Source organism: Lissotriton vulgaris, chromosome 3_2 (assembly GCF_964263255.1).
Source record: "Lissotriton vulgaris chromosome 3_2, aLisVul1.2, whole genome shotgun sequence".
NCBI lineage: Eukaryota > Metazoa > Chordata > Amphibia > Caudata > Salamandridae > Lissotriton > Lissotriton vulgaris.
This window is the reverse complement of record NC_141690.1, coordinates 246,512,075-246,527,135: the sequence shown is the minus strand read 5'-3', so window position 1 is coordinate 246,527,135 and position 15,061 is coordinate 246,512,075. Positions and strand designations below refer to the sequence as shown.

The 15,061-nt window shown below is 49.6% G+C and overlaps 1 protein-coding gene across 1 annotated transcript in view; it reads left to right on the top strand.

The window, feature by feature from the left end:
• The window catches only part of DNAAF9 (dynein axonemal assembly factor 9), an 816,325-nt gene that overhangs the window by 505,581 nt on the left and 295,683 nt on the right, over positions 1–15,061 (top strand). Inside the window, exon 23 of the mRNA XM_086964303.1 lies at positions 9,778–9,869. Within this exon, the coding sequence (XP_086820429.1) occupies positions 9,778–9,869 (92 nt within the window). The remainder of the gene's footprint in view (positions 1–9,777; positions 9,870–15,061) is intronic.

Here is a 15,061-nt window from a genome sequence, read left to right as displayed (position 1 = left end):
AGGTGCAGGAAGAGTGCAAACGCTTCGCTCCGCTTCACTCCGCTTCGTTCCGCTGAAGATAGAGCTTTGCGAACTGGGCATTGACTATGCGATGCTGTACCCGGCTAGGCTTCGAGTGAACCGGCAGGGCAAATCACACCTGTTCACAGACCCGAAGGCCCTACAGCAGGCGTTGAAGGGGTGGAAGAAAGAATGTCGATCCTGAAAGACAGTCGCAGGACGAAGCGGCTGGAAGCTCGATGGAAGAACAAGACTGAAGCTGTGACACTCTGTCCTGTTTGGTGGTAAGATGAGTGGGGCGAGATGTGGAGAGGGAAGCTGAAACCAAGTGACACTTAACCATGCTCCACTCCCTGTTTAGGGGAGGAGGCGTGCGAGACTGAGAGACACGAGCTCAAGTTCCGGCTGCATTAAGACGGGAACACTGTCGTTTGAATTGTAGCATGTATAGCATTGTGCTCAGTTCTTATTTCGTCGGGGGGGGGGGGGTGCACCGTGACATGGTCTGGTCCAGGAGGCGTTGTGTGGATGCGGCGCCAGAACAAGACTCACTTTTGGCGTTGGATCGAAAAATCCGGCAAGGGATACTTTGGGACTGAATGGTGTGGACCATGAGGCACGGCGGGGCGGGCAAGGGAAAAAGGCCTACTGTGATATTGTTGGGTTAAACGGTTGCGAAGCTACCTCTGCCCATGAGTGCTATGCACCACAGTAGTTTCAAGAGGGTAATGATTATGGGGGTGTTGAAGGGAGGGATGGGGGGGATCAGAGGGCTCTGCATGACCAAGTTGGGGGTGGTCAGCTGTGGGAGGGGGGGAATGTTGTGACTTGCTGCTTGGTTGTTAGTTGCTGTTCGGGGTACCTGGGAGTATCGTACAGGACGCAGTGCGAGTACACACGCTGGGGGTCGTTCTAGTACACACTGGAGCAACAGGGATGGCGGGGCTGGTGATGAAGCTTCCCACGAGAAGGGAGATTGTCTTAGAGCTCTCACTTGGAATGTCAGGGGGCTTAATGACCACCGGAAGCTACGGAAGGTCCTGAGCTACTTGCAGAGGCAGAAGGTGGATGTAGCCCTCCTCCAGGAGACCCATATGCCGCAAACAAGAGCTATGCTCCACTGTAGGGTGGCTGACGGGCAACGTTGCAGCAGTCGGTTTCACTACGCATGCCAGGGTGGTGCTTACATGGGTTAACCCGAATTCACGGTATACGCTTGATTTGCTGGGGGCGGACACCGGAGGCCGTTTTGTTATATCTAGGTGTAAGGGCCACGGGCTAGACATTGTGATTGTTAATGTATACGGACCTAACTATGATTGCCCGAAATTCTACTCATCATTGGCTGCGACGGTCCGCGAATGTCACGGTGCGCAGCTCTTATGGGGTGGGGATTTCAACCTAGTCCATGACCCGGCCTGGATAGATCTACTGGACCTGTTAGGAAACCCTCTGCAGCGGCGCAGATGTTGGACAGCGTGATAGTTGGTATGGACCTCGAAGATGTGTGGCGAGTGCGCAACCCCGTGCAGAGTGGGTACACGCATTATTCGGCATACCACAATGTCCACACTCGCATAGATTACTGTTTGGCATCCGCCTCCCTCATGGGGAACCTGCGGGACTGCAGGGTTCTACCGCGTACACTCTCTGACAACTCTCCCCTGCTGCTGCTCTTAGCTACACGAAAGAGGCCTAATCAGCCATTTTATGTGGCGCTTCCCTCCCTATTCCCTACTTGACCTGCTTTTTAAGGGGGAGCTAGCGGAAGCTATTGAGGTGTACTTTGAGATGAACATCGGCTCAGTAGATAGTTTCCAAATGGTATGGGAGGCTTTTAAACTATATATCAGGGGCATAGCGATGTCCAAGCACTCGGCGGGGGTACTCAAATCCATCAGACAACGGTTGGTAGACCTGGAGAAACAGTTGGGGCTCCTTGAGGAACGGTAGGAGACTACCTATGACACAGTAGTGGAAGAAGATATTAAAACAGGAGTATCACGAGGAGGCAAACAGGGAACTCAAGCATATGGGGAAGTATGCGACAGCCCGCATTTACGGTGAGGGAGACAGACAGAGCTCCATATTGGCAAGGATACTGAAAGGGAGGCGGGGGACATCACAGATTTCAGAAGTGAAGGCAGTTCATGGGGTAACACTTACAGACACAGCTGACATAGCGCGCAGATTTCAGCAATACTACGCAGACTTGTACTCGTCCAGATGCGATGATTTATATGGGGAAATTTTAGATTATCTGGAACATATTGAGTTACTCACCCTCATGAACATGCACAGAGAATTCCTAATGCTACCTACAGAGAGAGATGAAATCGTGGAAGCTCTTGCAAGCATGAAGGCAGGGAGTGCCTTGGGGGGGCGGATGGCCTCACTGTGGGGTTCTACAAAGCATTCTTGGACCTATTACTTCTGCACCTTGCGGCGCTATTTGATGACCTGTGTGAGACGGGTTGCATGCCGCAATCAATGAGTCAGGCTCTTTTGGTGCCTATCCCTAAACCGGGCAAGCCGCTAGATGAATGCAGCTCGTACAGGCCTCTCGCTTTGTTGAATGTGGATACTAAGATATACGCGAAGGTCCTTGGCTAACCGTCTGGCTCTCCTTGCCCCGTTGTTAGTAGCGCCTGAGCAGGAGGGATTTATTACCGAGCAGGAATCTCACATATAATATACGTACCATCCTCAGAACAATGCAACTCGTGAAGCAGGATGTCAAGGCGATTGCGGTCTTCCTTGACATGGAGAAGTCCTTCGACTCCGTGGAGTGGCCCTTCATGCGGCACGTATTAACTAGGATGGGACTGGGGTTCTGTTTTTACAAATGATAGGTACTTTGTATAATAGACCTGCAGCGCGAATCCGTCTAGCAACCTGGTCACGGAACCCATCCCTATTTCTAGAGAAACCCGGCAGGGTTGCCCTCTGTCTCCCCTGTTGTACGCCTTGGTGGCGGAACCGTTGCCGTGCATGCTGCACGAATATAATGGACATGAGGTCATTGGCTTACCTCTTTACAAAATAGTGGTCTCCATGTATGCGGATGACACGCTGTTATATATTTGAGATCCTGAAAACAATTTGTCTGCAGTTCTGGGCAACGTGGTGCACTTTGGCGCACTCTCTGGCCTACGTGTCAACTGGGCGAAGTCAGTGGTTTTTCCCCTCACTCCTGCTATGCAGGTTTTTGACATGGAGTTCCCGCTCCAATGGTCTACTGACTTGATTAGATATTTGGGGATTCGACTGCACACGGTTTCTGAGCTAATCTTTAGAGAAAACTGCGGCGTGGCCATTAGTAGACTGGAGGATGACGTTGCGGCCTTCTTGGCCGCGTTGCTATCATGAAGATGGTGGTCCTACCTAGGTTGCTATTCCTTTTTGCTAATGTCCCGATGGTCCTCCCTAAAGTCTTCTTCAAAAGATTGAATTAAATTATGATTAAGTTGGCGTGGGCGGGGAGGCAGGCGCGAGTGCGATTGCAAGTTCTTACATTATCATACAGCATGGGGGGGGCCTCGGCGCTCCTGACTTTGAGCTGTACTATAGGGTCACTCAGGGTGCATATATGCATACCTGGATTCACGGGGACTCAAGTATTCTGCATGTGCATATGTAAAAACTCTTTGCTGAACCACTCCCCATAACGGCTAAAATATTCAAAGCAGTCGATCGTAGAACAGGTATCATAGATTCGATATCTCCCACTAACCATGCTTGGCACTGCCTTCTGCAGCATCAGGGGGCGCACTGCTATATTCACCGATCATGCCGTTCGACTGGGTTCAGTGGTTGGCTACTTGCCGGGACAAGGGTGTGATAAATGCTCTGAACAAAATGAATATTTGCTTGGCGGGGGATGTATTTTTAGACGGTAAGGTAAAGACATGGGAACAGGCGGTGGGAATGGTAGGGACGGCACTCTGCTGCAGCGTTTCCAATTTTTCAGAGTGCTCAGGGCCTTGCAGGGGCAGCTGGGGGAGGACCTCAATGAGCCACTTGAGGTCCCTTAACTCACTTACGTGAGTAAGACTGACACCCCTCGTAAGTTGGTGAGAAACCTGTACAAAATAGCAATGTTGCATAGGGAGAATCATTATTCGGCCGCACGGTTGGCATGGCAGAGAGACCTTCAAATAACGATTGACGATGAGATGTGGCGTTACTACTGCCTATGCACTTGGCGCATTTCTTTGCATGGTAGACACAGACTTGTTCACTTCAAGTATATTACTAGGGTATATTACACCCCAGAAAGCCTATGTAGATATGGACTCCGTGAGGAGGCGGAGTGTGAGAGGTGCCACGCACGTGTGGCTGATTTCCTACACCTGGCTTGGCTATGTCCGCGTGTACCTGAATTTTGGGTGGAGATCTTTGAGGAGTTGAGCAAGATAGTCGACGTGGTGTTGGACCTGGACCCCGCTCTTGCGCTGCTGGGTTACTTTGAAAAACTGCCCAGAGCTGTGCGTAGATTGGTGTATATGGGCATGTTGGTGGCCCGGCGAGTCGTGGCCCTGTGCTGGATGCGGGAACCGACACTCGCTGTTAAGCGCTGGAGGCATGATATGCTCTACTACTGTACGCAGTTGAAAAATTACAATGACTTGTTACTGCTGCGGAGCCGCCCCAAACATTTTTGGGGACTGTTCAGGGCACAGGCGCACAGTAGTGGCGAGGAGGTGGGGTCTACGGGACGAGTGCTGAGATGGGGAGGGAATGCAAAACAACGATATCGCACAAACACACTAGGGGTTGGCTGAATACAGTTGCAATGGCAGGGGCTCTTCAAAGGGTATTCCTAAAGGTTTGACGGACGATGACCCGACCCTCCGGTTGGTAGGTTGTGATCGAGGCTCGCCGCTTGCCCCCCAGTGGGGTTGTTGGCATTAAGGCTGTGTACTTTCCAGTGTGTGGAAGTAACTCCTACAGTATTGAAGCGAAGCACTGTGTACGACTGTACGTGGGGGGTTGGGAATTGTTGTGCTTTGATTTAAATGAAAATATAATAAAATAATGTTGTCCGCCTTGGGACCCGCATTGGGACATGGAGCCGGATGAACGCTGGCGCCGTTCCCGATGCCACTAGAGCATTTGTTTACCCCTGTGCCTTCCAGCCGCTGCAGCCTGTGCCTCGGGCCATGGAGGAAGGGGATGACTGGGAGGGGTGGGAGGACCCTCTTGCACAGCAGTGCGAGTCCGAACATGAGTGGGCGGAGGAATCGGAGGATGCAGGTGGCCTTACCGTCTCCTCTGAGCCGGCTTTTATGTCTCCTCCCGCTGTCATGGAGAAAGGCGCCACTTATTCTGTGGTGCTCCGTAGAGCAACTGAGGCCCTTGACCTCGATCTGCCTACTGTCACTCATAAGACAAACCTCCTTACTGAAGTGCTTCAGTCAGCGGCAAGTTCTATGGAATCTCTGCTTACGTTCGATGAGTCCTTCACAGACGTTTTGATGGGCATCTGGTCTAGACCAGCCATAGGGGCTCCTGTGGATAAGAATGTGGACCGGCGTCATCGCCCGGCACCGGGCGACCCTGCTTTTTTAACTAATCATCCAACTCCGGAGAGTCTGGTCATTCAGGCCTCCACCTCCCAAAGTGCGTTCCCTACCGCCCAGCCGGATAAGGAATCGAAAAACCTGGAGCAATTTGGCAATAGGTTATTTTCCTCTGCCACCCTGGGTATGCGGTCAGGCAACACTGCATACCTTTTGGGCCACTACTTTCACGCGGTGTGGGACACAGAAGCGCAGACACTGCCCCAGTGCCCGGAAGAGGTTGCTAATTTCGCCATTCGGAGTGGGCTGGACACTGTGGACTCTTTAGGGAGAGTGATCTCCACAACAGTGGCCCTGCTTCGCCATGCCTGGCTGCGGTCCATTGGGTTTTCGGGGGATGTCCAGAGTTCCCTCATGGACATGCCTTTTGATGGTACTAGGCTGTTTGGCGATAAGGCAGCCAGTGCGCAGGAGCTTTTCAAGGACTCTTGGGCTACGGCCAAGTCCTTTGGTCTCTCTACCACACGCCTAGCCACATCTGCTTTTTGTTCCTTTCGTGGCCACTAAAGGGGCACCCCTGAATGTTCGTTCAGCCAGAAACCTGTGCAGAACAAAAATCAGCACAGCTGTGTGCGTGGAGGCCGCTGTGGCTGCACAGGGGGCCAGCTTGCGGGTCAGTCCACCTCCGCCCCCGCAGCATCCACCTCAAAGCCTTCCTAGTCCAAGCTTTGGGGTGCACCCCATGCCGGTGGGTGGCCGGATTTAACATCACCTCCCCCACTGGCGTTCTGTCACTTCGGACAGGTGGGTGCTGAAAATTGTCTGAAGGGGTTACTCTCTCCCCTTCGAGTCTGACCCCCCCCATCTATGCCACCTCTGTTCCACCGCATGTCGGGGGATCACTTTGTGCTTCTCCAACAGGAAGTTATGGCCCTCTTGGCCAAGAGGGCCATCGAGCGCATTCCTGGGCCAGAAGTAGGACGTGGTTGTTATCCCACTACTTTCTGGTCCCCAAGAGGGACAAAGGGGGCTTGCGCCCCATCTTGAACCTCAGGAACGTCAATCGCTTCCTCCAGAAGGAGGAGTTCAACAGGTTGACTCTGGCTCAGGTCTTGGCTGCCCTCGACCCTGGAGACTGGATGGGAGCGTTGGACTTGCAGGACGCATGTTTTCACTTCACCGTCCTGCCGACCCACCGGCATTACCTGCGGTTCACGGTAGGCCAGGGGCATTTTCAGTTTGCCGTGCTCCCCTTCAGCCTTACCAGCGCCCCTCGGGTGTTCACGAAATTGATGGCGGTGGTTGCAGCTCATCTGCGCAGGTAAGGGATGTCGGTCTTCCCCTACCTCAACAACTGGTTGTTGAAGGTGGGCTCGCACCAGGCAGTCGTCGCCCACATCCAGACTACGGCCGACCTCCTGCATTTGGTGGGGTTTTCCATCAACGTGCCAAAGTCGCACCTGAGTCCCTCTCAGAAGCTCCCCTTCATCGGAGCGGTTCTGGATTCAACGCTGTTTCGGGTTTATCCTCCTGAGCAGCGAGTCCGGGATATTCAGGCTATGATTCCGATCTTTCAGCTTCTATTCCGGGTTCTCGCAGGATGACCCATCGGCGCCGGGGCGTGATGGCCTTGTGTATCCTAGTAGTGCAACATGCCATATGGCATATTGGGGCTCTCCAGTGGGACCTGAAGTTCTAGTGGGCACAGCATCAGGGCAACCTGTCCGATCACATCCAGATCTCGGAAGGCACTGCACGTCAATTGCAGTGATGGCTCACAAATGGCGATTGGGTCCATGGCAGATTCTTCTCCCTTCCCCAACTGGAGCACACAGTGGTGAGGAATGCGTCCCTCCTGGGATGGGGCGGCCACTTGGGAGAGGTGGAGATCAGAGGACTATGGTCTCCGGCAGAGTCCCTGCTCCATATCAATATTTTGGAGCTTCGGGTGATCCGACTTGCACTGAAGGCATTACTTCCCTCTGTCCGGGGAAGTGTGGTGCAGGTGTTCACGGACAAAACCACCGCCATGTGGTATTGCAACAAACAGGGCGGGGTGGGGTCGTGGACCCTATGTCAGGAAGCTCTGCTCCTCTGGACATGGCTGGAACATCAAGGCATTGCCTTGGTGATTCAACACCTGGCAGGTTCTCTGAACGCCTAGTGCGGACAAACTCAGCTGCCGGTGCTTGATGGATCACAAATGGCTTCTGAACTTGGACGTGGCGCAAGGTCTCTTTCTGCAGTGGGGAGAGCCTTAGTTAGATCTATTTGCCACCGAAGAGAACGCGCAATGTCATCAATTCTGCCCGTTGGAATTTCCAAGGCGTCACTCGCTCGGCAACACTTTTCGGCGCGAGTGGAGTTGCGGTCTGTTGTGCGCCTTTCCGCCTATACCCCTTCTGCCCAGAGTGCTGAAGAAGATTCGGTGCGACCGGGCCCAAGTCATTCTTTTGGCTCCGGACTGCGCACAAAAATACTGGTATCCCGAGCTACTCAGCATGGCGATCGTTCCCCTAATCCGACTGCCTCTTCGGGAGGACCTTCTGTTGCAGCAGCAGGGGACGGCCCTCCACCCGAACCTGCCCAGCCTCCACCTCCATGCGTGGAGATTGAGCGGCGACAGTTGAAAACTTTCGATTTTCCTCCCAAAGTCTGTGAGGTCATTCTGGCAGCAAGGCGTCCCTCCACTAAAACGGTGTACGCCTGCAGGTGGAACAAATTTGTGGCATGGTGCACAGCGAAGGCTGTTGATCCCCTTACTACCCCTCTTTCTGAGGCCCTCCTGTTCTTTCTATCTTAGGCCCAGCAGGACTCTGCTCTGGGCACTATCAAAGGTTATCTTTCGGCCATCTTTGCCTTTCTATGGCTTCCAGATCAACCTTCCCTTTTTAAGTCCCCGGTTGTTAACCGTTTCCTGAAAGGCATTACGCACATGTTTCCTCTTGTGCCGTTCATAATGCCTCAATGGGACTTAGACCTTGTCTTAACATATCTAATGTGCGCTCCCGTTGAGCCCCTTCGTAACTGTCCTTTGCTTCTTCTCACTCTCTAGACGGCTTTCCTGGTAGCTATTACCTCTGCCAGAAGAGGGAGTGAGCTGCAGGCTCTTTCTTCCAAACCTCCTTTCCTTTCTGTTCATCTGGACAAGGTGGTTGTAAGGACCCGTCCTTCTTTCTTGCCAAAGGTTTTCACGCCCTTCCACATCGGGCAGACCACCACTTTGCCCACCTTCTTCCCGCCTCCGCATCCTTCAAAAGAGGAGGAGAGGCTCCACCGTCTGGACCCAAAACATGCGCTCCCGTTCTATCTGAAGTTCCGGGTGGATGACCAACTCTTTTTTGGCTACATGGGTGCCAAAAAAGGTCAGGTTGTGCACAAACTCACCATCTCTCGGTGGGTCGTTCTGTGCATCAAAGCATGTTACTTGTTGGCTAAAAAGGAGCCTCCTGTGGGGCTGCGTGCCAGGGCAACAGCAGCCACTACTGCCTTGGGACGCGGCTTTCCCCTGCAGGACATTTGTCAGGCAGCTACGTGGACCTTGCTGCACAAGTTTACCAAGCATTACTGCCTAGACAGTCTAGTCTGGAGAGACGGCTTCTTTGGCCGTTCTGTTCTCAGTGACTTTCTGATGTAATCTTATTAGCAGACCCACCACCGGGGTTGGTATTGCTGGGTATCTATTCTAAGGTAAGGAATCTATCACTAACGTATCTCTTTCAGATGCACAAGTTACTACTTGTGTAACAATATATCTGTAAGAGACATTAGTTAGTGATAGTTTCCTTACCGCCCCACCTATCCTCCCCCTTCTGCGAACTGATTTCTAGGGTTAAGGACATCCCTTTCAGGGCCCTAGTTTCATGGCACCAATAGTCAGTATCTTGCTTGGTTCTGCGTTCCTGGCGCGGAAAGTCGTGTACAGTACTGACGTCAGAACGCATGGGTGGTGCCTAAGTAGTCTCCCTGACGTCATCTCGGCGCTTACGACGCCAGCAACAGACGCAGAGCCGCACTCCCCCATCTAGTAGTAGTAACTTGTGCTTCAATCATTAAGTAATATTATGCTATTATCACCATTTTGATCCGGGCAATGCTAAGTGCCATGGCTGTCCAAAGGCAGGCTGGAGGTAGGCAAACATTCTCATGACTTTTACTTGGATAAGATGAATCTTCTTTGTTTATCGCTGAAATATGTTATTACTAATGAAATGAGTAGGTTAACATCCTATTAAAATATATAGTTGTTGTTCAGGTATTAAACCAGTGGCAGCAAAAGACAGGACATTCTGGAATAACGTTGAAAACAGCCCAGGAAGATCAGCTAACCATGGACCAAAGACTGATGTAAGTTTGTGTTTCAGCATCTCAACCTAATTGTATTTCTTCTGTTGAATAAACCTCTTGAATGATTTTTTTGTATAATAGTACTTGTAAGTAAAAGGTATTTGCTCTTTATTATTGGTCAATTTGTTCAGCTACTTCTGACGATAAATGATGTATAATCACCGAAGAGGATGTGGGCTCACAGAAGATGCTGATTTTACTTTTTTGTGTTTTTTCATTTTAAAATGTATTGTAAACTCACATATTACTTGTATATTCATTATTTGTATTTGAGGCACTCAAAAAAGGAGTTCGGGTTTGACTGTTTCCACGAGGAGCAGGGTCAGTACTGATTTGTCAAAGGCGGGCCTCTGTCTAGAGTGGCATTCTGGATGTAAAATGATGAACTGGAATGCTACCCCTAGTAATCGCTACTGGTTGTGATTATTTCATGCATTCCATTACTTGTTGTGTATTGTAGAGAACAATCTTGCACAGGTTTTTAGAAACATGTAGCTAAAAATATACACAGTAGAACTAAAGTTAATAGCAAATAAAACTCACACATGAGTTACAAACAAATTTTCTGTACAGTACACAATGAAACCATACTTATCATCCACTTTAGTGTATAATATGGCCTCCTACATATTCTTTCAGCCCGTGTTTAAAAGGGAGTGAGCATTGTACTTTGCCAAAGAGAAAATGTTAATGCTATGCAGTGTATGTATAGGCATTTATATAGCGCACTACTTACCCGGAGGGTCCCAAGGCGCTTCGACCGCTGCGAAACCCTTCCTGGCTTCCCTGAGAGATGGTCCCTTAATGGGTATCTCCAGGGTGAGACCAGGCATCCCCGGCGGTCTGGTGGGGCCGTTAGTGAAGATGAGGCAAGCTAATGCCCAGAGTTGCCGAGTGTGATCGCTGATCAGAGTGGGCACCGAGGCGAGAGAATTATCGAGTCCGCTGACCCTGATCCAGAATCCTGCCGCGCCGGGAATCGAACCCTGGTCCCGGGCCGTCCTCTGCTCTCGGGTCTGCCGCCTCTAACCAGTGAGCCACACTACTTCACAGTGCTGATTCAGCTCCGCTCATCATTTTGCACCCTAATGTATTGCTCTAAGGATTGGCTAGATAGTGTGGCTCGCAAACCTAATTTTTAAAGTGGAAGCAATCAGTCCAGTACCGTAGAGCTAAAAACTCGAAATCAGAACTAGTACTCTCAACTCCACCAGTTACCTTATAATTGGGACCATCTCACGCTTCTGATCGGATGTTCTCAGTTCACGTACTATTCTGATGACATAATTTTGAGCAGTCTGCAAATTATTATTGCACTTAATTTTATTGAAGTAAATGGGCATGCAATCTAGTAATACTCTTCAACGTGAATTAACAAAATCAAACCAGTTGATTGTAACCCAGTAGCCACTTTTGACCAGTTGTATAGTTGACAATTTGAAGGCTTGGTAACCCACCACTCTAACGACAGCTAGCTCAATTGCAGTATATTTAGTGCCAGATAAAATAATTTCTGCTGTGCTCACATTGAGACAAAGTTGGCTTCTAGGCATCTAATATAGAATTTCTTCCCAACATGTCATCACATCTGAGTATCAAAGCACTCTTCCTGCAGGTCCACTTAAATGTGTGCCTCATCCCTGTATATTTGATACCAAAAGCCAATGGCTGTAGCAAAGTATGAGGAGAATCATCTCACTAATAAATAATACAGGGAGAAACAAAAGTTGTGTGACACACAACAAAAATCATTGTTAACAGTGGAGTGAGACTGCCCCAATTGAACTCACTACATATAATCATGTGAGAATGTACTCCAGTGCACATTGTCTCTCACTCACACAACTGATCCTGTATCAGATATGGATATTTCTGACCCAGTCATATCAGATGATAGCATACCTTTACCAAGTGAAATTTTCTGGAGGAATTCATCAGCTTTTTGGTAAAACTCTTGCAAAAGACCTGAATAATCAAACCTGATTAAATGTAATTTAGTGGAAGAGTAGTTAATTCTTTATGTAGTTGAAATAGTTCCTGGATGGAATGAAATGCCACATCAATACACAATAATTGAAGTTTACCTTAAGAATATCAGATTTTGATTTGTCTACCTGGTTACATTATCATCAGATCCGTTTTGATGTGGACTAATCTTAACTTACTCCTGCGGATTGCAGGCAGCCAAAATCTTATATCCAAAGGTAGCAACTCCCAAATGTAGAATGCACACTGATAAGCAAACAGCCCACTAACAGGTGAGATTATGGTTACGTGGTTTACCTCCAACTGCTGTGGGTATTCATCCTTTGGAGGAAAAGTAAGTGCATACAAAGGACAGCGAGAAATCCCCTTCTTTCAGTCGTTAATTTGACGATGGTGTAACCTAATATCCGTGCATAAAGACAAAGAAGTCAGTGAAAGCGTACCATCTGAGAAATGGAAGAGAGGTCGAAGCATAAAGATGCCCCTTCTACCATTCTGATGTGGAGCAGAATTAATATAAAGTTAAGATAGAAATGTCAAAATTCCTTGTCCTTTGTATTTAATATAAAAAAAAAGGTTAAATCATATATTAGTCTCACCAACCTCCGACCTCTGTTTTCTTAGACGTCTGAATCAGCAAATTTAGTAGCCGTTCTGGGTAATACTTCTAACAGCAGATTTCTCATCTTTTGACCACCCCCAAGCTCCCGACTGGATCTGGAGAATTTTCTTTAGTTGTTCCATTGTGCGTTGATAGTTGGCGTCCTGCAGCTCTGTGTTTCATCCTTCCTGCCCCTGATGTGAGATCTGGGCTCCTACGTAGTTGCCACCACCACACGCCGACATCAGTTCCTTGATTTCAACACCGTACGACGAGGATCCATAGCAGATCCAGGCTATCACAGAGGCCATGCTGCATGTCTTCGGTACCCTACCAGATTCCTCTAGAGCGCGTTTTGTCCTTATTCATTCGAGGAGACCTGCAGCCGGTATACCACCAGCGGATTTATCCCCAAAGCAGTCTGTGCTTCTTAACCCTGTTCCAGGGTAAGCTCCAACTCCGGGGCTGATTCTTACTCCGGCACAACAATAGATGCTGGTGCTCCAAGTATCAAGGGTAGCAAGGATGCCATAGGGAGAGCTGATAATTATTTCGGACTCAGAAGAGAATCTGCTGCATCCTCAACCAAAATCACACCTGCCTTGTCCACTAGCTTATTCCGACTCTGAGACTTTTCCTCTCAATTATAGACTGCCTGACACAGATGATGATAATGACATTAATTCTCTGCGTTACGATGACAAGAGCCTGTTTTGGGATTTACAGGAGGACAGTGGTCTTGAAACTTCACTCGACGTTGATCTCTATTCTCCTATTCATGCCCCTTCAACAGAAGAGTATGCCTATGTGTAGGGAAGTACCCTTTTTTAACATGGTCACCCACACTTTTTGTCTAGTGAATGATGTGATTTCGACTGGAAGGGAACCGGGTTCCTGCAAACCAGGTCCCCAGTGCCAGATAATTTTCCTAAAAATTGTTCATTTGTTCTCCCAGTTGACAATAGGAATCTTTGATATCAAACCTCTCGTATTCACAAACCCACCCTGATTCCAGTGGTGAATTTGTGAATACATGCACACAGAGAGATCCTTTTGAGGTGCCCCCAGAAAATAGATTCTGCCGACCTGAAAGAAGAAGGCAGATGTGAAGAGTCACAAAGAGCAAGAACAGACTATTCAGCATCTGACTTGGCGCCAACCCTGCTGGCTTGCCAGCTGACGTTGACAATTGTGCCAAAAGACGACTTGTCCTGCAGCTTCTGTGTCTCCAAAGCCTGGGAGACCTGCTAGCACTTCACCCAGGAACCAATAACTCCTGTGGCTTCCCTGCATCCTGCAGACACCCAAGGAGATCTGAGAGGACTACAAGACCGATAAAATCCAACACCTGAGGACACCACTGCACTCGTCACTCCAAGCCTCAGTTAAAGTGGATCAGTGATGCCAGCGTGGTCCCCCCAGACCCCTCTACCACAACTGCTCCCGGTAAGGAAAACCCAATGCCTTAAGACACCTCTGCACCCTTCGCCCCTGGTCCTTGGGGGTGGACACAGAGAGCTGTAAGGACTGTGGAGAAGCAACTAACTTAGTGCCAACCCTGCTGCCCTTTCTGCTGTTTCCATCAGATTACACTAAAGTCGTCTAGTCCTGCAGCTGCTGTGCCTCTAAAAGCTTGGGAGTACTGCCTGCCATCAACGAAGACCCAGGAACTCCAGTGGAGTAGCAGAGCTGCTTCCCTATATCCTGCAGGCACTGCAAAAGCACTGTGGGGACTCTGGACTGCACAGTCCTGTCAATGGAAAGCTCCACTGCACCAGTGCCCCCTAGTCAGAGCTGAAGTTGGCCGACGGTGCCAGCGTGGTCTCCCGACCTTCCAGAGACATAACCCACCTTGGGTTTGCCCACAGTGGACTCAGACACCACCTGCAGTCTCTTTGTTCGAGTGTCTCTGGTGATTAAAACCAAGCACCACAGAACACCTCTACACCCAGCCTGCTTGGCCCGAGGAGTAGAGGACCAAAGATGCCCCTACGTCCCCGAGCATCGTGAGGCCTGAACCCCCCTGTTGGTTCATCCTGACTGGGCCTCCCAGTCCGAGCCTGCGGCCTCTGTACGTGAAGACTGATCCCCATAGACAAACATTGGGCCTGACGCTGTTTTGCACCGAACCCAGCCTCCCTAGTGTCACTGGTGGTGTTATTCTGCGCCTGTCTTGCCCACCACTCACCTTAACTCATGGAGCCTGATCCCGTAAGTCGCTGTACTGTACCTGAATTCGGTACTTGTTTTTCTTCCCAGAGGATAGCATTGCAGATTCTGAAAATGAAATGAACTGCTGACTACCTAAATTCAAAAGTATTTCTTATGAAAAACGTACTTTCCTGAGCGAATTGCTTCTGGTGCCTAAATATATATAAAGATATGTGTTATTTTTTATAAACTGGTGTGGATCTCCTTATTTATTTGTGGGCCTCATTTATTGACTTTTGTGTGTATTTGTGAATGTCTGAGTCTCTCCTCTGACTCTACCATACTAACCCCTAGAAGAGCACTTTGGGATTGCTAGAGCAAGCCCCTGTCCACTCCTAAGTAAACCCCTGGACTCTTGCAATGAGATCTTATTTTTATATATCATATTAAGAGC